Source organism: Haliaeetus leucocephalus, unplaced genomic scaffold (genome assembly GCF_000737465.1).
Source record: "Haliaeetus leucocephalus isolate CR32 unplaced genomic scaffold, Haliaeetus_leucocephalus-4.0 Scaffold206, whole genome shotgun sequence".
NCBI lineage: Eukaryota > Metazoa > Chordata > Aves > Accipitriformes > Accipitridae > Haliaeetus > Haliaeetus leucocephalus.
This window is the reverse complement of record NW_010972642.1, coordinates 2,249,763-2,272,867: the sequence shown is the minus strand read 5'-3', so window position 1 is coordinate 2,272,867 and position 23,105 is coordinate 2,249,763. Positions and strand designations below refer to the sequence as shown.

Sequence of the window (23,105 nt, the reverse complement as noted above, 5' to 3'; positions counted from 1 at the left end):
ATTTTGCTAGTAAAACTCTTAAGCTGAACAGTAGTTTCATTTTCATAGTCCAATTAAGTTGTTTTATGGCATTATTATTCTTCCTTATAGTTAACACAAGAAGAATGTAGGGGTACACTATACAAATATAGAACTGAAGAGCTGGATATTGATGTAAGTAATTTGTATTTCTTCTTCCTTGGAAATGTTGGTATTTGTCTCTTTATTTATACCCCTTGACTTTAGGGTTTGAAACACACTTCATATAGGTGATTGCCAATAGAAATTGCTTTGTGAAACTGAGGGGCATAAGACTCTTTTTGTAATAAGCTTCTAACTTGCAGGAGGTATTATCTTTTAGGCTGTAATTTCACGTTTTATATCTGTGCAAAGGTGAATTGCTTCCAGAAAGGAATTAATTACTTTAAAAGGGGAAAACTCTGTAGCTGTAGTTCAGTTATAAGCATGAGATGTAATTTCTCAGGAAATGTGACCGATACTGCAAAACTGAAATTTGGCATGGGTAGTTACCATTTAGAGTATCGGGTTGCTAGTTACTAAAGAAAAGGTGCTTGGTGTAAAATTGGTGGTGAAAAATACACTCATATAGTCATACTGTATATGCTTACATATGCATGTCTAGTCATTCTTGCACAATGCAACTAAGAGTAGACATAATGATTTAAGGGATGTTATATTAAGAATAAAAAAGAAAGCAGGCTTCCAGTGTTTTCTTAGAGTTAAAAAGTCAGAGCAGCACAAACTGAACAAAAAAGGTTGTTCAAATAGAAAAGTAAACTGTTTCAAATTGGTTAGAGTGTGCTGAACAGTTACATGCTCGAGCTGGAGTGGAACAGCTTTAGTCATAGCCAAGCCTTGGTAAGAGCTAAAACAGAGCAGAGCATGGATAGTCCTACTAACTAACTATTAAAAACTACCCCAGAAATAAACCATGGGAAAGGCTGCAAAAGTAATACAATGTTCTTTTGGCAATAATACTGAGGAATATGTAAATTAAAAAGGTATTTAATACCTATTATTAAGTTGTAAAGATTTAGCTGTAGAATCACAAATTATATGTTTTCAGCCATGCTGTTTCAAGTTATTATACACTTATTTCATAGTATCTTAAGAGGGTTTCTTAAGGTTAATTTGAAAATGCAAGACTGATGCCTTCATAATTTTAGAATTCCTATTTTGTGGTAATAATATTTTATATAGATTCATGTAATGATTTGATCAAGTTATATTTTGATTACTGAAGATGTTAAAAATGAAATCCTAATTGCAATCATTTTCTGTTATATACTAGGCTAAGCTTAGCCGTTTATGCGAACAAGATAAAGTTGTACAAGCACTGGAGGAGAAGCTTCAACAGCTACACAAGGAGAAAGTAGGACAATTGTATTTATTACCTAAAGTGGATGTTATTTTACATGCTTATTATCAGAACATTGATAACTGCAATAAAATTAAAATCAGGCTAATGATGCAGAACATTAAAAATAATTCTTTTTATTATAATAGTACACGCTTGAGCAAGCTTTGCTATCAGCAAGTCAGGAGATAGAAATGAATGCAGATAATCCCGCAGCCATACAAAATGTAGTCTTACAGAGAGATGACCTGCAGAACGGACTACTTAGCACTTGTCGAGAAGTATCGCGAGCTACTGCAGTAAGTAATACGTTCTTGTCAGTAAAACTCAATGAAGTATTAAACAATTATCTTCATGTTCATATTCTTAATTGGATTGTCTTTGGTTATTTTTCATTACATTCCAACAAAACTCAGTTGTCTTTTACTTGCTTGTATTTTTGACAAAGGCAGCTGGAAAATTATATTTTCACTATATTCATTGAGTAGTTTTTTTGTTTGGGGGTTTTTTTTTTTTTGGCCAGGAATGAGTGCACACTGACTTTAATTGGTGTGGTAATTTTGATCTACATGATATGAAAAATTGATTACAGAAGAAATAAATAATGTAAATAAGCTGTTTCGTATGATGGCAAAATAGTAGCAAGTGCAAACTTTATCAGATATTCAATCAGATAGGCGATGTATTTTAAGCAATGTTTTAAGGTGTAGGATAAAAAGAAGAAAAGATTATACTGTCGTGGTCTCTTAACAGTGGGCCATTATATTTAAAAGATCTTTCAAGTTATGGACTTTCAAAAGCCTTAAAAAAAAAAAAAAAAAAAGGAAAAAAAGGGAATTGTTATTTACTGTCTTTTTCCACTTCATGATGGTTTCTACACTGAAACGACAAGGCAAAGAATCATTTTTCCCTACGTATGTGTATATATCCAAAAAGGTATTTCAGTGTTAAATTCCAGTGGTTTGCTGTGGTGAAACTGATACAAAGCAGGCCATGAAATACTGGTTTTAGTCTGAACGTTAGGCCATGTTGTAAGAGGAATTGGTTGGACAATGAAAAGGGAATTAGGGGAAAGGAAATCCTCATGATATACTTTCCCTCATTAAGTTTTTAATTTATGCTAAATTGAGTAAATTGCTTGATGTAGGCTTAAAAAGCGAGATGGTAGAGCTGACCTCAAAGAAGATTTTCTTTTTGCCCCTTCTCCCTTCTGGTGTTTGTAGTTTCACATATGTAAAGTCATGGTGTATTAGCAGGCTTGGAGCATTCACGGGTAACCTCACAGGCAGGGTTGGATGACTTATGTTTGTCGTGCATAATACATTGCATATACATGCACATGCTGTGCACTCACATATATGTATTCTATGTGATAAAAGAGGCAAATTTGCATCCATTTTTGTGGGTTTTCTGCCTCGGTGGAAGGACAGCTTAAGACCCACATGCCTGCTGACTATAAAGACATATTCTGAAGATTTTGCCCTTGCCTATAATTTTTGTTTGTGAAAAGACAAAATGCTGTTTGTTTGAATTCCATTCAGTATCATTAGCAAATCAAAAAGGTGTTTAAACACTGCATTCTCTAAAATACATATTTATTTATTGCTGACATCTGTTTATACATTACTTCCTTAAGTTTCATGCCACTGAATAAAGAAAAATAATTTAATTTTTTTTTGTACTTGAATGTGCATCTCTAATTCTTTACTTCTGTTAGGAACTGGAAAGAGCTTGGAGAGAATATGATAAACTGGAGTATGATGTAACGGTTACAAGGAACCACATGCAGGAGCAACTTGATCGGCTTGGAGAAATTCAGGTGTGGCATAGCTCTTAAAGTACACTTAAGTCACTTTCATTTTCTATGATTTTGTTTAAAAACTATACAAATGAAAAAAGGGGGACATGTGCTGCGTGAACTTCCAAGGTATAAAAAAAAATGAGAAGTCTGTAAGCTCTGAAGAGGTCTTCAGCTTTTCCTGGTTTTTTGAAGCTATAGCACTGGTTTTCCTGTGTCTAGAAGCCTCCTCTTTCTGTTTCAGTGATGGGGTCCAAAAGGGGGTAGTTTTCTCAGACTCTAATTGCTATGACAGTCATATTAAATCTTCGCACAAATTCTTCCATTTAACTGAATATTTTAAAATGTAATTAAATCATTCTATCAAAATAAATTATAATAAAAAATATTCTAGGCATTGCTTCAGGTCTTGCATATGAAGAGTTCTGACGTGTAGCTTATTACCTCACTGTGCTGTGGCGGATTGGATGGGTAGTGTAAGTTCTGAATTTCTCAGGAGATCTTTCTGAGACACACACACACAGAGATGCGCAGGCAGAGATGTGCATATATTATCTGGAGTGGGCAGATGGGTGTGGTCCATGCTGGGAGGCATTAAAGGCTGTTTGCTCCAGGGATTGATTTTCTATGCAGCTATGAGAGGCAGATTACAAGGAAGCCCAAGAGCTGAGAAATTTGTGTTATGCAGTCCAAAGCATGCATGACCAAAGCATGCAAACAGACCCACAGTTCATATGCTAGAATGCAAACACCATGTTCATCGGCACCTATTTTAGGGTTGGAACTGATGATTCCTTTTCTTCTGTTGTAAGACTCCCGTGCAAAGTTTGCTTGGATTTTCTTTGGAGACAGTAGATACAATTCTATTCCTAAGTGGAGTTTGAACTAGCAAATTGCTGTCAAATTAACTGACACATTATGAAATTAGTTAATCTTACACTTCTTATTTCTGATAATATTTGAATGTTGCACTTTTATGGGAAAGGAGAGTGTCTGTCATTACTGCACTTTATTTTCCTTCAGTGGGAAAGGATACGCAGTGTAATCTAAAGAAAGAAAAAGGTTTTCTGGTTTTTTTCCGCTTGCAGTGTATTCTAATTTATTTCCTATATATGCTGTTTATTTACTGGCAGACTGAGTCAGCAGGGATACAGCGTGCTCAGATTCAGAAAGAACTGTGGAGAATTCAAGATGTTATGGAGGGTTTAAGTAAACATAAACAGCAAAGAAGCTCTTCAGAGGCAGGTAAACTGATTGTTTTTATCTCATAGGAAGTGCGTTTGGATCATACACATTTTTGAAGGATAAGGTCCACAGTTGCTTTTGCATTTTTGAAAAAAATGGTACAATTGCTGAGAAAAGAAGAAAGCAATCATCTATTTTAAGTTAATGCTTTCCATATTTGATAGCAACAGGTTATAGTTCATAATTTAAAAGCTGTTTATTGAAAACAATTTTTCTCTTGTCTTTCTACACCTTTCCCCCTCCCCCTAAACAGGCATCATGGGATCAAGGACATTTTCAGCTATTAAATATAAAAATGAGGTATGGTTTTAGCATATTTACCGTTTTATCATCACTGAATTTCTACTATACCTATGATAAAAATGAACATTATAATAAATTGTTTTACGCATGTCTGAAGTATGTATTCAGTATGTTTCTGTGAAAATATTGCATTATTAATTACTTTTAAAGACTGATACCTCCACTAGTAGTTCTAACACGTTCATTTGTTCTCTGTCTTTGTATTCTCACTGGTATGTTTCTCTTTTCCATTTCTCACCTTTTCCTCTCCCTAGGCTCTTACCCTAGAAATATAAACCCTGACTTATGGATTTGTTTTCTACCCACCATACTTTTCATGGGAAGAAATACATTGCTTTATATGTTTATTCACATATTGAGCCGGGTTCTCAGATGGCCAGAGCACCCACAAGAAAAGCTGAAACTGTGGGAGCTCCCAAATGTTCAATTCCTCTGAAAATCTGGCTAGAAGTTACAGTTTTAAAGGGACATTGTCATGGTTATCTAAAGTGTATGCAATATACATCTGGCTTACAGAACTTTCTAAAAGTCTGATTTATGTAAAAATCTTAAAAAGATACTGAATTTAATTTTTAGAAGGATGATTCAGAGAGTTCATACGTGTCCAGCAGAAAGTGCAGGTGTTAGAATTGAAAATCTTGATAAGCTGAATAATGAAACTATTGAAGTATTTCAGTCTAGGTGGTAGTAATAAAATGAAAGCAAATGAACAAAAAAAACCCAAAGAAAAAGCTCTCTTGGCCTTTTTTTTTTTTTTAGTGTGACATTGTCCCTTTAATTCCACAGTCTATAGCTGGTGTAGCTATGGTAATATATTTTTCTTTTTAAGTTATAAATAATTGTAACAGGTGTGCACATCTAAATAAGGTGACTATTCTACAATCTTTAGGAAGAGGAAGTAGTCCCACCTCGTCCTCCACTCCCTCGGTCCTATGACTTTACAGAGCATCCTCCCATAATCCCCCCTCTGCCCAGTGATAGCAGCTCCTTGCTCTGTTATAGCAGGGGCCCAGTACATCTGCCAGAAGAAAAGAAGATTCACCAAGTGCAAGGATATCAGAGAAATGGATCTTACTGTGTAAGTGGCTTAAACTGCCACATTGTTCTTGAAGCATCCCCCTTCCTTTGCACAGTCACAATTTTTATTTTGTCATCTGGCTACTTTTGTGTTATGTTTCTGCTTTTGTTTACTTAGCTTTCTTTATAGCTCCATCATTTGCTCTTCACGTTTTCCTGTTTCATACATTCTGCGCTTATATAAAAAGTCTTAAGACTTAAATGATTGTCTCTGAGTAAATTTCAGAAAATTAGATTCTTCTACTCACAAGTTCTCACAAAACTCTAGGCTCAGAATCAGTTTTTGCTGGAACCTTATACAAATTTGTTTACTGAAGATCATTTAAATGAAAAAAAAAACCCTCCGTATTTTTATGGCAAGTTTTTTCTGTCATTTCTGTCTGCAAATGTTGTTACTCAAATTAACTACAAAGAAATACTGCTGCAATAGTGCTTCAACAATGAAACATTGTCTTAAAGTGAGAACAGAGTCATCACAAAATAACTGTTTTGAGTCTTAAGACATAAATGCTTGTACAAAAATGCCTATTCGTTTACCTTATAACTTGCCGTTCCTCAGGGTCCTGATTATAGGCTTTATAAGAGTGAACCGGAGTTAACTACAGTAGCAGAAGTGGATGAGTCTAACGGCGAAGAAAAAACAGAACAGATTTCAGAATCAGAATCTACTGCTAAAGGTTTGTCCCCAGGCATGGTGTTTACAACCTTTCAGCCTTTTTCACAAGGAATACAAACCTTTAACTGTGTTATAGAAGCTATATCATCTTTTGCATTTTTGTAGCATGTCCATTTCTTAATATGATGAAACAGCTTTCACTATAAAATAATGATTTAATTATATGACGAGAAAGATTTCAGTCAATTACACTGCAGAAAAATCAAACATTACACTCACCAACAACCCTGAAATCCTTATTGACACCATGTCTAATCACATCACTCACATTCCCCACACACCATTCCCTTGAACAATTACCCATTTTATGTTCTTGCTCTTGAACAATTATTCAGTTTTTGAATCAAGCTCCTGATGTTATGTCACTGGAACGTCCAAAAAGGCAGCACCACAGAATTTTCAGGCTCTCATAAGGCAGGGAAACAATGTCTTTTTCTTTTTTTTAATCTTGTAATTGTTGAATTGCCTTCTGTCCTCTGATATAATAGGAATAATGATCATGACCTTGGAGTGTACAGACAATAAAGGTCTTTGCAATTGCTAAATGCTTTAGATTCTTCTCTTCATCTAGCTTCCATAAAGGCTACTAATTGCTTGGTAGAGTCTTTTACCAGGAAGTGCTTCTCAATTCTGTTTGTTAAAACACACAGAATAATTTGTTAAAGGTGACTTCAGGAAAAGCAGCTTGAGCACCTCCCCAAAAACATATTAAGAGCTTTTAGAAAAAGTAACTAAACTTACCTATTTTTTTTACCGTAATGGTTGATGTTTCCAGTGCCAGAAAGATCACTGCCTTCTGTTCTGCTACTTTGACTAAGCATGTACATAGCAGGCTGGTGCAACAGTACCAGAATTTGACCAGGAACTATGGCCATATAAGGATATTATTTTCATCAGAATGGTAGTGGAGGTTTTTAAAACTAAGGTTAGCATACAGTTTGGGTGTAAACAATGTGAATGGCCCCGTGATATATGATGCAATTAAGCTTGCACTTACCAGACAATTAGTCAATTCAGATTCACCATGGTATTTGCTGAGGTTATAATGTTCACTTAAGATAGATATTAAATTTCTTTTAACTTGGTGGTTTAGCCTGAGATTTGCTAATCATCAACTACCTAAATTGAGGAGCTGCCTTTCTGACAACATGCCTAGGTTTTATTGACCTGTGGTGTTCCAGATTATTTATAGTAATTTATGACAGGAGGGAAAGTAATTATCAAGACGATACAAGAAAGCCTACACTGACTACATAAAGCAAACCAATACTTTTTGAGCACCCCAATCTGCTTTCTTTTTTCTTCTATAAAGACATAAGTAATTTTTTATTATGTCCATTTGTAGAAAAACAGTCCTCAGTAAGGGAAAGCAGTAATACAAATTCTTCTAATATAAATAATATTTAGAGGAGAGGAGGAGAATAGCTGCAGTGGTAGCAAGCAGCGAGAGGCTTTTTATCTCTTAAACAACAATGAAGTGGGTTTATCGTAGCTGTGTTTTATCATCCGGTCCATGCTTTTGGGCGTGTGAATTTTCTAACCGATATTTCTTGTTCTGGGCATTCACTTATAATAACAATCCGCATGCAGTAGGAAAAGTAGAACCATTACTGGTTGTTTGGGGTTTTAATAGTGTGTATGCCATTGCAACTATATGCTGTTTCAGCATTTTTATGCCATTCTATCTTAACAGTTTATAAGCTGAAAAGTAAACAAACTCAAAGGCAGCTCATCTTTGCAATTCTTCTTTCTTGCTGTTTTAAGTAGTCAAATTACATAGTTTCCTACTGAGGGTGATTCTAAAAATTAGTAAATTTCAGAGGAAATTTAAAAATGGTTTTCTAGTTCATTGTGGATGTTAGTGTACTAGACACTTCTCATGTCAGCCATTTCCCTCTCTTTTCAAATGTCAACAAACAGAGAAATGTTTTCATGAGACTATGTAAGGTAACCCTTACAGCTGTCTGCAAGCAGAGGAGTATTTATGACCCGAGTGGTACATAAAGGTAACACAAAAGGAAAACGGACTTCAGCTGTGTTTTATCCTTTCTATGTCTAAAGGAGACCCAAACTGTTGCTTTATAGTTTTTGTTTTGAATGATGGATTTGGCATTCAAATACTTTTAGACTATTTTGTCAGCCTATCAAACAATTTGGAGAAAGAGTTGAGCCTTCACCGAGTCAGTATTTCCTCTCAAATCTGTGCAAGCTCAGGAAAAACAAGGAGAAATAATTTGGCTATCAAAGAAGATATTATATCTGGTTTTTAGGTGAAGTCAGCAAGAAAACAATATTTTTAATAGTTTGATTTCCTGTATGTATAAGAAGCAAAAATGAAGAGTGTGTTATTTATCTGTATAATTTGGTAAATTTTAACTTACTTCAGTTTTCTATCAGCTTAATTATATTTTGGCAGGGCTTCTCTAAGTAGAAAAACTAGTGGTGGATATTGTTACAAGAGGCTGAATGTAGTGGACGTCAGGACACAGAATATCCTCAACTCCCGACCAGACGGAGCCTGGCTGCTCTGGTTCCCTATCCCCAAGTAGCACGAGCTGCGAGGCTGAGGATATAGTCCCACTGTGCATAAGCACAGCCACAGCTGACCACAACAGATAACACAAGCGGGTTTGGGACCAGTGCCATTACAGGCACAGCATAAACAAGACCAACACTCGCATGACAGTGGAACAACACAAATAGCATGATCCTATTCTCACTCACCAGCTAACGAGGCTCAAAGCCTGCTAACTGATCTCCTGCACATCTAGACATGAGCACATGTGTGCATACCCACAAATGAGTCCCTGCAAAAGCTGGCCAGACCTATGGTATCCTCATCTGTCAACTCTCAGTACCTCTGGCCATTCCAGTATCTGAATCCTAGACCTAAGGTCTCTTGGACAGCTGGCTCCCACACCTCGTATTCTGCTTGCCATCTAGTCTTGTCTTCAGTTTGCTAGCATCTCACAGACAGAAGGTTCCCCGGTAGCAGGTCCAGACCTATGGTCGCTCCAGTAGCTGACCTGCAGAACTGCAGTCTTTCCCATCTTTGCCCCCCAGACCTATGATCTCTCTGTAGCTGGCTCCTACTCGCAAGCTGGCCTGGCTTGAAGATCACTACTATCTCCCACGTTCTCATACACAGAAGGGAAAGCTACTCCATGGAAAATACTTAAGAATAAAGTTTAATAAGAACATAGGCCAGACTGCAATGCTAAGGCACAGGGCTAGGTCAGACAAGCATACTGACAAATGGCTTGTTTGTGCAAAGCTGGCCCTTTTTACTCCCCCTTCTCCCTCTTGTTCCATGTCTGTTCTTTCCCATCCACCTTGCCCCATCCCTTTTGCAGTTTTTGTTTCCTCCCAGATAAACAACCCACCCACAATTACTTTTTGTTCATTAGTCCCACTTTTGCTAGATTTTGTATGTTTGACACCATTATCTAGGTAAGCTTGGCTGGAACTGGTAGCACTGGTATGGCTACCTAGGCATTCTGCTGGCCTTGCAAACCCTATTCCACAAAAAGTCCCCGGTGTGGCCATCCAATTAGCTGTGAAGTTTGGCCATCTTTCACGTAATTCCCCCCTAACCATCTGTGAAATCTAGCCATTCCACACAGCACTAACTTCTGTCTGTTTCTCACAGACAAAATTTTTGCATTTATATTTTTATGTCCAGCAATTTCTTGTGCCATGTGCAGTAGTTTCCCCATGTTCTATTCAGCTAAACCTCAGGTGGGGGGCTAGTCTACTGCCTGTGTACCTTAACAGATGTGGTAGTTAGGCATTAAGATCTTTGCTGTCTTTTGAAGAATAGTGTCCAAGGCAGACTGTGTATTTTCTAGAAAACAATGAACTGGTTTGGCAATGTTTTGCATAGAGCTTAGTATATTGCTTTACTGTTTCGCAGGCTCACATTTTCCTGTGGGAGTTGTACCACCCAGAACCAAGTCACCAACACCAGAGTCTTCAACAATAGCATCCTATGTCACTTTGAGGAAGAATAAGAAGATAGATCTAAGAACGGTACTTTAAAATAACCTTTGAGTATTGATGGATAGTGATGGGTACACTTCTAAGTTCAATTTCTGTAGTTACTTAAAAAGTTGTAGTTATGTTTTTAATTTTCTTTACATAAAACTTGCTGTTATAAAAATGTGCTAGGTTAATGGAGACAGCTGTAGAAAGAATGACAAAATTATAAAGGTCGTGCATGTTAAACTGCATAGAGATTTCCCTAATCTCAAACTGGGCAAGAACTAAATGGTAATGATATATCTACTAAGCTACTGAAGTTCACACCTGAGTTGAAAGGACAGGCAGCATCTTAGGCTAAAGCTTTTGGAGGACTTGTATTTGGCTTCTGGGGCAATTTAACAAATATCAGTTTTATTTATTTTATTACTAATATTATTTGGGGAAAAACTAAAGCAGCCAGAAAATAAGGGTACAGCAAGTAATAATGTGGGCAATAAGCCTGGCATTTCAGATTAGAGAGTCCTGTAGTCTCTGGGTTGAAGACAAAAGTTTACAGGTAGTTCAGGCAGAAGGGGGGAAAAGTTTTGCCATTGTTGTAGCGTGAATAGAACAGGAGAAATTGTAGGAAGAACAGGAGAGGAGAGAGAAACTCACAGGATGTTGCCTGGAGAAAGAACACCACTTTTCAGAAGTGAAATCAGTTACTGTGAATGTACTGAATGCAGCTGATTAGCCAGAAGTAAATTTTTTTTCTGTCTTACAAAGTACAGAACTATCTGAAAAACAGTGAATTTCAAGAACAGAGTAGGTAAAGTGATGGTTGTTATTTTGGGAATAATATAATGCTTTGAATTACAGATTTTTAAATGGCCATAGAATCGTTTAGGTTGGAAAAGACCTTTAAGATCATCGAGTCCAACTGTTAACCTAACAGTGCCAAGTGCACCACTAAACCCTGTCCCTAAGCGCCACATCTACACGTCTTTTAAATACCTCCAGGGATGGTGACTCCACCACTTCCCTGGGCAGCCTGTTCCAATGCTTGACAGCCCTTTTGGTGAAGAAATTTTTCCTAATATCCAATACAAACCTCCCCTGGCGCAACTTGAGGCCATTTCAGTTTGTTTCAGCCTGTACTTGCCATTAAATGATGCCCAGCTGTAGTTTTTCTTGAAATAAAAGGGCAGAAATCACTATTAGATCAACTGGTATAAATGTCCTGGATCATTAAATTTCTATTATGTTTTTGTCTCAGCCAAGTAACTTGTGTTTGCCTGTTGTATAATGTCTAGTAAATTGTTTCGACTGATAGGATGGCTTTGAGAGAGCATCTACCCATTCTCTTAATGTTTATCATTGATGGCGACAATGTCACTGTTCAAAAAATCAAATTATTCCTTTTATTTCAAATTTCATTGTTCATTTATTAATAATTGGTTCTTATACTTTCTTCACATACATAGGAGATCTTTACTTGCCCACTATTCTTCTGCTTCTTAGTAAATCATTAGGTGATCTTTTCTGGTAAACTAAACAGTTTAGAATCTTGCTTTTTTAATGAATAAATATATATATATATTATTTCAGGAAAGACCAAGAAGTGCAGTGGAGCAGCTGTGTCTTGCAGAAAGCACACGGCCTCGAATGACTGTGGAGGAACAGATGGAAAGAATAAAGAGACACCAACAAGCTTGCCTGAGAGAGAAGAGAAAAGGACTCAATATTATTGGTGTTTCAGACCAGTCTCCTTCACAGAGTCTGTCATTTGTCAGAGAGAATCCATTCAAATTGGCACAGGTGGGTCCCACATTATTCAAAACCTTTAATGTGTCTCGTTAAAAGAGAAAAGTTACAAAACTGTTCTTTTTCTAAAAGATCACACTGGGGTTGGGGGGTGGGGTGGTGGTTTTTGTTTTTGTTTTGTTTTTTTTAACACTGATTTGGAAATGTCACCTTCTATGTTTTGTATGCAATTTAACATCTGATTTTCCAAAGCCAGATTAAATGCATTGCACTGTTAAGAAGTCACATATTTCCAAAGAAGTTTTAGTTGTGGGTTGTTTTTTCCCTCTGAGCATGCTAAGCTGCCTTCAACAGCATTGGATCCCCAGAAGACACTGAATTCAAGTTTTGCCTTTGCGTTAGAGCATCTGTATTTGGGCTGACATCATGAGTGCTAGATATGAAGGGGGCTTCTACAAATATTTTTGTGATAACACTGCCTTTCTCAAGAAGAGGACACGCAAAGCAAAGCTTTGCAGATGTTTCTTTTTGTAGTTTTTACAGAGGTGTTTGAGCTTTACCACTTTCCTATGGTACCCCTTCCTACCTCAAGGTGAGGAAACTGCAGTCATGTATGTGTCATACCTGCTTAGCCAGCACATTGGGAGCAGAGTGGGGAAAGCGGCCAGATCCTCTGTGCCAGCACTACTTGCTGTACAGACCTGAAAAGAATTTTGCTCATGTCAGCATGTTCTTCAGTCTTCTGTGTGAAATCGGTGCTACGTGGATGAGATAAGAAATTTATAGAATAAGTGAGAATGTGTCTGAATTGAATATTTAGCTAGTCATCCGTGCTACAAAATCACTTTTTCTATCACAACTTTAATTTTTCCAGAATGCTATTTGGCAAAAAGCCCCAAGATATGAGGTATTACACTGTAGTAATAGCTCTTACTTTTAAAAGCATAGTTTGTATGCCTATTGATTTTTATACAGAAAAATGGTGCAATGGCATTAACTGCTGGAAGTCTTTTCAACTGGGGTTTGGTTCTTTAAGAACTGGAGGAGAAAAAGAATTTTATAAACAGCCTACTGTGTAATTTTTAAGTTATTACCACAATACAATTGCTTCACGATTGTTATTGTTTCTGGACAAGTGTATTATATGGGTGTATACTTTAGTTAGGAAAGTAGAGAGATTGATTTGTGAACTGACTTGCATGGAATTTCCTCTTAACAGTGCATGTGCTAAATCACATGAATTCAACCACAAGATTTACTACTTTCATGGCTCCTGTTTTTCTCAGCCCTAGTACTTAGTTTGATAAGACTTATATGAACTCACTTCAGTTTGTTTTGCTACTCTGCCAACATAATGTTTGCAGTTCACAGTGTTAAATCACATCTACCATCCTTCCTCAAAATTTTTAAATCAAATTATTCTCTCCGCAACGGATTTTTGTTGGTTTTTTTGGTTTTTTTTTTTTTAAGGAATAAGTAATATCCTCTTGCATAATCAGCTGCTATGTTGTCCTCTGTTAAATCAGTTAACAGCATAGACTTGGAAGATACCCAAAATAATTGGAGAAAGACACAGTGCACTTGTGTGCAATTTTGTACTGAGCAGATTTTTACTCCCCCCCCCTTTTTTTTTAAACCAGGAAAAGCTATTTAAAAAAAAAAATCAGTGCTTATGAGGGCAAATAAGAATGCTACTAAGCCTGTGTGTGACTGAGCTAAATATGAATGAAATTTCAGAAGACAAAGGTGACTAATAGAAATGCTGGATATTGGAGGGGGGCACAGAAAGTAAATAATCTTACAGAGAAAAAAATTGTTAGGTACAAAAATAAGAAAATTCTAGGTCCTTAACAATTTCCATTTTCCTTATTGCAATGTGGTATACTTAAGGTTTTTTTAAGTACTTTTTTTATCACAGTCAGAGGACAGCAGAAGAACTGAGACTGTGATAACTTTTGTAAGAATATGTCTGTATATCAATTTTGTTCCACAGAATCGAAAAAAGGATGATACCGTATCTAGTAACATGAAGGAATTAGAGAGCACCAGTAAAGAAAGTAATTTGAAACAAAATAATGAGAGTCCTGGAGAAGAAATAGCACAACTAAAACATGATGGAGAACAAGAACATAATTCAAGTTTTACTAAAGAGGTACTAAACTGTCCCTTATTAAACTGTACATCAGCCTGTCTTGCAGTAGGAAAATATTTTGAGCCACAGACAGCAGAGTATGGGAAATTGAGCCAGTTCCTTTTGCTTGGAAGATTAAGATATCTTTTTGGATATAACAAACATTCTATACAGAAGCGCAAAATTGTATCGGATCTGTCTATAGCTGAGATAGTGAATTTTCTTGTATGTGGTCTTCCTAAATTTCATTTTACTTAACTTTATCTGTTACTATCTTGATTGATTGGAAAACTACAAAATTGTGGTCTTTATTTATTTGGAAACAAAATCAATACTAATGTATCTTTAAATAATAATCATTGATCTGTTCATTGCTTAGGATATCCCAGTGTAGTTTTAGACAGTCATTTACTACACCTGACTTTTTTGTTTGGTTGGCTATAGCGCATCAAATAGTTACAGGACGCAGAATAAAACTGACTCAACAATTTATATATGGAAGTAAGCAATAACTGTAGTTTGTGCTATATGGTCACTGGATTGATTTCTGTCATGAAATAGTCTCAAACTCATTTGGCAGTGAGTTACCTTGGTGTTTCTGGTACTAAAGTGCCCTGAACACTCAGCAAAAACAGACTGACTGTGAAGAATAGATTACTGGAGTTGTTTCTACGTAATCATATTCTTTAATCATCCTTTGCTTTTCCTTTTCTTCACTCATTTTTCCTTTTGTCTTCCTATTTTATATTTAGCTTTTTTAAACATACATCTTATGGAGAATGGTATAAAATCAAATAATTAACATCTGTTGTTATTCTTTAAAAGCACTTTCTTTTGAGAGTCTGTTGCTTTATTAAATATGCATATCTTTTAAAGGAAAATTATGTAACACACTTACATTGGTTATATCTAATGAAACCTTTAAGAGCAGTGTTCAGGCTTATCAACAATATATTCCAGTAGCTGGAATCTCTGTTGGCATTGTGAAGAGAGGGATAGCATGAAAAAAAACAGGCAGGCTGCAATCCAAAGAGTTCAGATAAGTTCTGGAAGTTATTAAGCCAAGCCCTGCCCATTGGCTCTGATATAAGTTTCAGGATAACTCTATTAACCTGAATGGTATTGATAAAAATTTCTTAAGTTATGTAATTCTGAGTTACTAAGTATACATGATGGCAAAATTTGTCTGTTAATAAAACTGTTTCCTGACACTGTATTTCTTATCTGCCACTTAGTATGTGTTACAGCTTATTGTTTCATGATTTCAATTTTTTTATAGCTGACAAAAACTGATGATATTTTATCAGATGCACATGTTGTATCTGACTCAAAAGAAGTGAGTAATGAAGAGAAAGCAGAAAAGGAAAAGAAAAATAAATTGGAAGAAACACATGATGGTGATATAAGGTAAAAATAAAACAAGATGTGCAAGTTTAAAATAGCCTCTGAACATTATATTTACTAGCTGAATGGACCAAGCAACTAATGAAACACTGCCATAAATACTTATAAGGTATATTTTTATGTTTTTGAGTGGTTTACATATAGCGAAATCTGGTGAGAAACCTAACCGCTGCGGGGCTTCAGTAAGAGGTGATGAGTTGGTGGGTGAAGCAATGTTTACTTTCAAGTATTGCCCCAATTTATTGTTATAAAGAGAATATGTTCATAATCCTTGCTTTGGGATACAAAATGTATTTAGTAATGTCGGTTCAAGCTTTGCATTAGTTTATTATGAAAGCTTCAGCCAGGGCTTCTGCAGCAAGCTCTTTACTGCTGATATTTAGGAGCAGGCTAAACAACTTATTCTGTATCTCCTGCTTTAATTTTTACTTCACTATTTTGGAGTATTGCAGAATTAGAGGAATATCATGTCTTGGATATTCCTTTTTAAGGATTCATAACTTTAGTGTAAGTTACACTGTAGATCCTAAGTGAGTTCTTACATTAGGTCATAACTTTCTCACAGCACCCTTCAGCAAAATAGATATCGTGGAGTAGGAAACTGCATGAGTATGTAAAAGAAAGGAATTCAGTTTCCAGTACTTTTTTTTTAAGTCTAACTTTACGAGGTAGAAGGGTTTCAAAATACGTGCTTAATTTATATTACACAAACTTCCAAGTTGCAATGTTTTTCTATTAACAAAAGAAAATTAAATTGTAACTCCTATACTTAGTGGTTAACACCTGAAATTAAGTTAGACTGAGTTCTAAATGCTGTACTTTTTTTAACCAGCTTGCAGAGTGTGACCACAGTTACAAACCACAAACCCAAAACCAGCTCAGAAGAAAGTGAAGTAGTTAGTGTTCAGGAGCAAGAAGGGATTATGTCTTCATTTGAATTAGCAGCACAGTCTTCAAAAGCAAATCAGGCAACAGCAGGTATGGAAATGAGTTTGACTGAAGCACAACTTATACAGTACATATGTAAAACTTTATTTCATTTTGATTATGCCTTTTGATGCTTTGAAACCCTGGTGAACTGAAATTGCTGAGCTGGTCTAGATGTCAAGTGTATGGTTTTATAACGTAGAGGAAAAAGTGTTTCCCAGCAGAAAATTACAGAAATTCCATTTTTCTGAGGTTTTAATGTAGCATTTAATTCAGGGAATTAAATAACTATTGCCAGAAATTGAGTCATACTATAGTTGTTGGTTGGAGGAAATCTTTCCCTATTCATCTTGTAGAACAGCATCTCAATCCTGGATATATATGGATTATTTACCCTTACCTCCTTGCTAATGGATGGCCTCACGTATGCCCAAGATGGAGAAATCCTTGAGAGCTGCCAATATATCTATTAGATTTTGAACTAGCAAGTAAAAGACCCCAGTTCGCTCATGTTTTCAGGAGTAAAAAGAGATGAAGAAACAGAAAACACTAGCTGACTAGTAAAATGACTGATGGTGTGCTACTCTGCAAGAAGAGAAGGCTGGAATAAAGCAAATTTGTTTGCAAAGAGAAAAAAAGGGGGGGGGTGTAGGGGAGGAGGAAGGAAGAAGATAGAATTTAAGATATTATTAGGATATCTAGTGATGGGAATGGCTAAGTAAGCCAAATGGTTCGATTTATGGATAAAAAAGGTGACCTCGACCTTTGTAGTGCAGTCAGCAACCCTTTCTGTGACTTGATAATCAGAACCAGACCTTCTAAGTATATTTTATAGTGCTCAGCAGAATAAAAAATGCTTAGTTAATCTGAGCTGGGACATAAAGGTGGGTCTGGGAGTATCCTGACTAGTTAAATTTTACTGGTTTTTTTCCCCTTGCTCTTTGCAACATAAATAGCAAGTCAGCATTCATGTGTCCATTGTTTGTTCCTTTGGTGTTCTACTAGTTGTTTATAGGCCTGAGTAATGATCTTTCTTGAAAACTGCTATGCTCTCCCCTGAAGCTGTGCTTATTGTGCTGATCAGATTTTAAGTCTTTACTTGTGTAGCTTTCATTTGGTTCTGCTTATATTTATTATGGCTTGAAATGATCATTTTCAAGCTTATATTTATTATGGCTTGAAATCATGCCTTCTGTAACTTGTATTCTTATTTATCTTGCTGTGTGACTCACAGTGAAAAGTTTGCCTTCTTCACCAGAATCGTCATTGTCACCAGCTCCATCTACACAGACACAGCTCACAGAAGGATCACATTTCATGTGTGTATAGTTACAGAGAAGTACGTCTTTTTTTTTCCACTCCTCCTGCCATTTTCCTAATATTTTTCTAAGTATATGTATTCTAGTTATTTTTCTAAGAAACATCCGTAGACCATACTTGGCAAGACAAAGTTATCTAACAATGTTGAATATAAACTAACTAGAAAACAAAACACATACATGTATGTATTTGCTTGCAAGTAATATATTCTCTAAGTACTAAGAGAAAAGACTAATTGGCTTATCAAGCACATTCTCCACAACTGTCAAGATAATAGCCTTTTGAACTACATGAGAGACCTAAGCTATTACAAAACAGATACCCAGTTAAGCTATGAGCATCAGTGCTCAGGTGCAAATGAATCTTGATGCTTCAGTTGTGGTAATAGGCAACTAGAGCTAGATGTCTTAGTGATGCATAGGAGGGAATGGTCTAATGGCCCAAAGAGTTTATAGCTTAAGACATAGATGACTGAGGCATGAGAAACAGGAAGGGAAAAAATGAGGGTAGAAGAAATGTAACAATTACAAAACTTTTTTTTTTTCTTTCTATAGAGATAGCCCTATACAACTTTTCTTCCTTTGTCGTAGTAGGTGATTTCTTCTAGGAATCAAGTTAAAAAGCATGAGTTAGGCTAGATTTACATGTTCATACTTGTAGTGTTACCTACTTAATGAATAGAAATGGAAATGGAAGTAAGCATATTTGTTTATAAAAGTGTTTAAAGAAATTAATAGGATACCAATGTGAATGCTTCAGCACTTTACCAGCATTTAAATCAATCCACGTTTCTTTGTTGTCAGGAAGTACCTGTTTAAATAAGCTTTCTAATAAAAGAATGAACTTTGTTTCAATGGTAATGTTAAATGCCATAGGTAATGTAACTTAAGAAGACTTTAAAATCAAGAAAACTTTAAAATCGAGACATTTTCAGGCATTTAGCATGAGGAGAACTGAAAAGGCATTTTTTCATTTACTGTCCCAATCTGCATTGCCAAGCTTTCATCTTGGCAAAATTAGACTTATTATTCATCACAGATAGCTTTCTTGTATGAACTATAGGCAGGAAACTATTCATATTCTTAAAAAAAAAAAAAAGGAAATTATTTTTCTCTTTTTCTCCTTCTGAGAGTAGAAAATGCACTCTTCACATTCAGTGCTGACACCTGTGTTGCTGGCTTCCTGATGGATGTGGTCTGTCAGGATTAGATTTAGCTTGGACTTTTTTGTACTTCTATTCAAAAGCTTTATTACAGAACTATTTAAAAAAGATAAGTGGGACTATTGAGTTTTTCTGGAAATACTGATTTGTGTTAATACTTTTCAGTTTCACTGTATAAATACACAGGCATTTATCATGCATCTCCTTTTCAAATAGGACAAACATTACCCCATCAACTCAGTTTCAGGTCAGTAGTAAAACTGAAACTGCACTGCTGAATTCTGTCCATAGCCACGGTGTGCCTGTCTTGAAAGGAGAAGCAGCCTATAACTTCACCAGGAATCTATTACCAATTGCATTAAGTTGCTTTTAGCTCTCATCATCATCTCCAATGATCAGATCAGCAAATTCATTTTTTTAAGGATTTATGCTAAATATGAGACTAGCAAGTGAAGCACTCACGTAGTGATCTGCTTTGTAACTTAATGCCCAAGCCTTCACATCCCACAGTGTGCTGTATCCTTATAGGTAATAGTGTAGCTGTAACATTCCCATGTGAAGTACGGTTCTACGAATAGACCTTAATTGCTTATGACAAAACGGTGCATCTGGGATGGCACTTGTAAAACTAATGCTCTGCATACACATGCCTCACTATAATGAAGAAAGGATTCCAGAACTTAAAGTACATTCACTTTGGCTGTTTAGAATTTGAACTGAGTTGGAAAAAGCATTGAACTATGTGCATATACATTCCACGTTTCTTTGCTGCGCTTGATGCCACTGTCGGTTGTTTTCTAGGAGCTCTAAAATAAATTCATGCCATGAGCTGGGCCTAGTATACATGGGAGATGTATGAAGCATAGTCTGCTTGCCTGAAGTATTCACTGCCCCTTACCTTCTGGGGCTGCCGCTCCAGTATGCCAGTGCTTTGCTGAAAGATAGGTCTTTTAACGGGCAAGAACTCAGTGTGTCTCAGATGCAAGAAATCCTAATGCGGCAGAGGGAACTTCAGAGCTGTGGGATCAGCCCTGTTCATATCCAATGAAATTTTTCAGACAGCATCTGGAAAATGTATGGTAGATTTCAGAGAATAATGAGGTAATACCTATATTTGGCTTTTATGGTCAATTAGTAAAATGATACTCTTGGCACGATGCCAGGGGAATTTGGCATAGGGAATCGGTGGCATAGGATATTGTAGGACTAAGGAAAAACCCATTAACACAACGCTACTTTCTTTGTCACGGCTGTTGCTTTGCAAAGACAAATCTGGATGTGTACCACTAACATTGTTAGGTTTTAAGCATTACATTTACACTGAGTAATGGAGGGATAATGAAATCTTATACAGCACCTGGATCCAAAGCACAGAAGCATTTTTGCTAATGAACTGTTAAAAGCTATTTATAGAAGTCCTTTCAACAATTACCAAAATGCAGCAAGCTCTGGGTGGAGCACTTGAACTTCAGAACACTTCACAGCTATGCTGCCATTATGGTGTAGCAACTGAATAATACTGCATCCCTCTTCAAACTGTACCTGTCCTTTGTAAGAGCAATTAGGGTCTTTGGTATTATTACTAGTTTTGTATGAAGAACATTTGGAGATGGCCATGTACAACAGGAAAAAACTCTCAGAATAAACAGGCTTTCATACGAAGTTGTGTAAATTTGAAAAAAAGCTTGCTTTTGCTTCTTGCTGTCAAAGTATCTTGACAGCAGTATTATTCATCAGAAAAATTGATTTGGGAAACAACTGATTTCTAAAATAATTTATTGTGTTTACACCATTGATGACTACTGCTAGGATGAGGTCAGAAATTCCTTGTTGTGTTTAATCCCAGGAGCTGCTTTATACAGTATTCTGTTGTCGCTAAAATAGAGTAACTTAATCTATGTCTGTCTTTCAGCACTAATGGCTTCTATTGAAACAATTCATGCCTGAGATGTATGGACCTGACCTATGAAAAGAAGATATTGTACAGTATATTTTAAATCTATGAAATTCATAGTTCTGATGCTTTTGGCCACAGAGCATCATTTTATCACTTCCTGGAAAATGTTTATTCCAAGAGAGCTTTAAATGGCCCACATGTACACTCAACAACCTTCAAATTGTTCTCCTGATACCAGCTTGCTGCTATGATTTCTGTGCACATAAGATAAAGGCTCTTTTTAATGTGCAGCCTACAGTCAGAACTTTATTTGATATTCTCCAGAATTTAATGTTCTTTTAATTATGGATCATACAAGTTTACTTTTTTGCTTCTTTTAGATGCATAACTCAGTTAATTTTACATATCGCCACTAAATCTTGTTTTACACTTTTAAAACATTACAATTTATTGTTTTAACATTTTATTTGTAAAATTTTTATATATATATATACATATAGATATATTTAAAATGTGCCATTTTTATTATTGCTTAGTAAAATATGTCCTGTTTCTGCTGTAATTATTTCTTGGTCAGGTTGCAATGTCAGCAGTTACTGCCACACTTCTGTCAACATATACATTAATGTTAGTGGTTACTTTTTCTTAAATAAAATGGAGTGTAGGTATTTTGAGGTACTGGGCTTTTCCTTCATTGGGTTAGGGTGTGTACAGCAATAAGCAGGTTTTCAATCCAGTACTTAGTTTGTGTACAAATGTAATTATGTTCATTGTGTATATATTATACAATGAGCACATACGATGTAAGTATAAGAAGCCACTTACTATTGTTCAAATACGAATGTTCATATCCCATTTCTTTTATAGCATATTAAATAAATGTTGATGTTCTTAAGGACTTGTATGGTTAGTATTTCTTCCAGCAAACAGATGTCACACTGTGTTCCACCTTTTGATGTGGGGAATGCAACAATTCTTATCTCATTGGCGACATCACCTGTCAACCAGAGTAGCAGTGACAGACTCTTAAGAGATTCCAGTCTTCCTCTACAGGAAAGGATAAGGCTGTAACACAGAACAAAAAGACAACCTGAAACCGAGACGCAAGAAATACAGGTTCAGCTCCTGATTCTCCCAGACTTGTATCGTGATGTTGGAATAATCACTTAGTCATTCTGTGCCTCCATTCCCTGCCTGTTTACTTAAGAGGTAATAGCCTGTCTTACTGGGGTGTGGTGAGTAGTAATTCAATATTTGCAGATGTTGAATGCCACGTTCAGTGGGGTTAAGGAGAGAAGTATGATGATTCCTTGAGGCTCTGAAATCTGCAAAGCATCTTCCAGAAACTGAAAGAAAACCTGAGATAGTTTGTCAAGTGTCATCATGCTACAGATGTTACTAGCTTCACTTTTCCATCTCACACTGCTGTCTGAATTTGCCCGAGACAAAACAGGTTTAGGAAAGAACGATGGATAATGAAAAGATTTAAGGAAAAGCTTTTGAATCTAGGATATAAAGCTAAGAAATCTTTTAAAGGTTCAGGCAACTGCTGTGTGCTTCAGTGCATATGTGTGCCATAAGTGGTAAGGTCAGTTTCATATGAAGACGACTGCCAGCTCCTGTTGTGCTTTTTTATCATACAAATCATATCCTGTTCAAGTTAATATTGCTGTTTTAGAGACTATATAATTCATTGTGCTTTTCCATAGAGGAGTGCCTGACATTGACACACAGCTGAAAATTAACTCTTTATCAGTCCCCTAAGTAGGAGTTTGTGTTCATTGTACTCTTCTGCCACTCTCAGCTCTGCTGCCAGTTCTTCCTGGGGCTCTTTGCCACAAAGACAGAGAGTACCTGTCTGTCTACCTGTCATTTTGCCATTTTCTTTGAAAAGTGAAGAAATAGGAAGCAGAAGTTAGCAGCAGAGCTTGGAGGGTCATAGTGAAAGAGCTGGCTGAAGGAAAGAAGATGAATCATGATGCAGACAGACAGAATCCAGCTGAAAGTTTGACCAAATAGCCTTTCTTCTTTTTTTGGAATAGTAGCCCCAAATTACTACATCCTTCCATCCAAAACATAGAGTG

General features: G+C 36.2%; 1 protein-coding gene across 1 annotated transcript in view; it reads left to right on the top strand.

Moving 5' to 3' along the window:
• The window catches only part of PLEKHA5 (pleckstrin homology domain containing, family A member 5), a 70,446-nt gene extending 47,788 nt beyond the window's left edge, over nucleotides 1-22,658 (top strand). Inside the window, exons 10-24 of the mRNA XM_010566110.1 lie at nucleotides 91-153; nucleotides 1,292-1,372; nucleotides 1,507-1,656; nucleotides 3,075-3,176; nucleotides 4,289-4,400; nucleotides 4,654-4,700; nucleotides 5,593-5,781; nucleotides 6,340-6,457; nucleotides 10,370-10,485; nucleotides 12,025-12,234; nucleotides 14,174-14,332; nucleotides 15,591-15,718; nucleotides 16,548-16,693; nucleotides 17,877-17,981; nucleotides 21,037-22,658. Coding sequence (XP_010564412.1) covers nucleotides 91-153; nucleotides 1,292-1,372; nucleotides 1,507-1,656; nucleotides 3,075-3,176; nucleotides 4,289-4,400; nucleotides 4,654-4,700; nucleotides 5,593-5,781; nucleotides 6,340-6,457; nucleotides 10,370-10,485; nucleotides 12,025-12,234; nucleotides 14,174-14,332; nucleotides 15,591-15,718; nucleotides 16,548-16,693; nucleotides 17,877-17,971 — 1,716 coding nt within the window. The 3' untranslated portion in view covers nucleotides 17,972-17,981; nucleotides 21,037-22,658. The remainder of the gene's footprint in view (nucleotides 1-90; nucleotides 154-1,291; nucleotides 1,373-1,506; nucleotides 1,657-3,074; nucleotides 3,177-4,288; nucleotides 4,401-4,653; nucleotides 4,701-5,592; nucleotides 5,782-6,339; nucleotides 6,458-10,369; nucleotides 10,486-12,024; nucleotides 12,235-14,173; nucleotides 14,333-15,590; nucleotides 15,719-16,547; nucleotides 16,694-17,876; nucleotides 17,982-21,036) is intronic.
• Nucleotides 22,659-23,105: the final 447 nt, after the last annotated feature.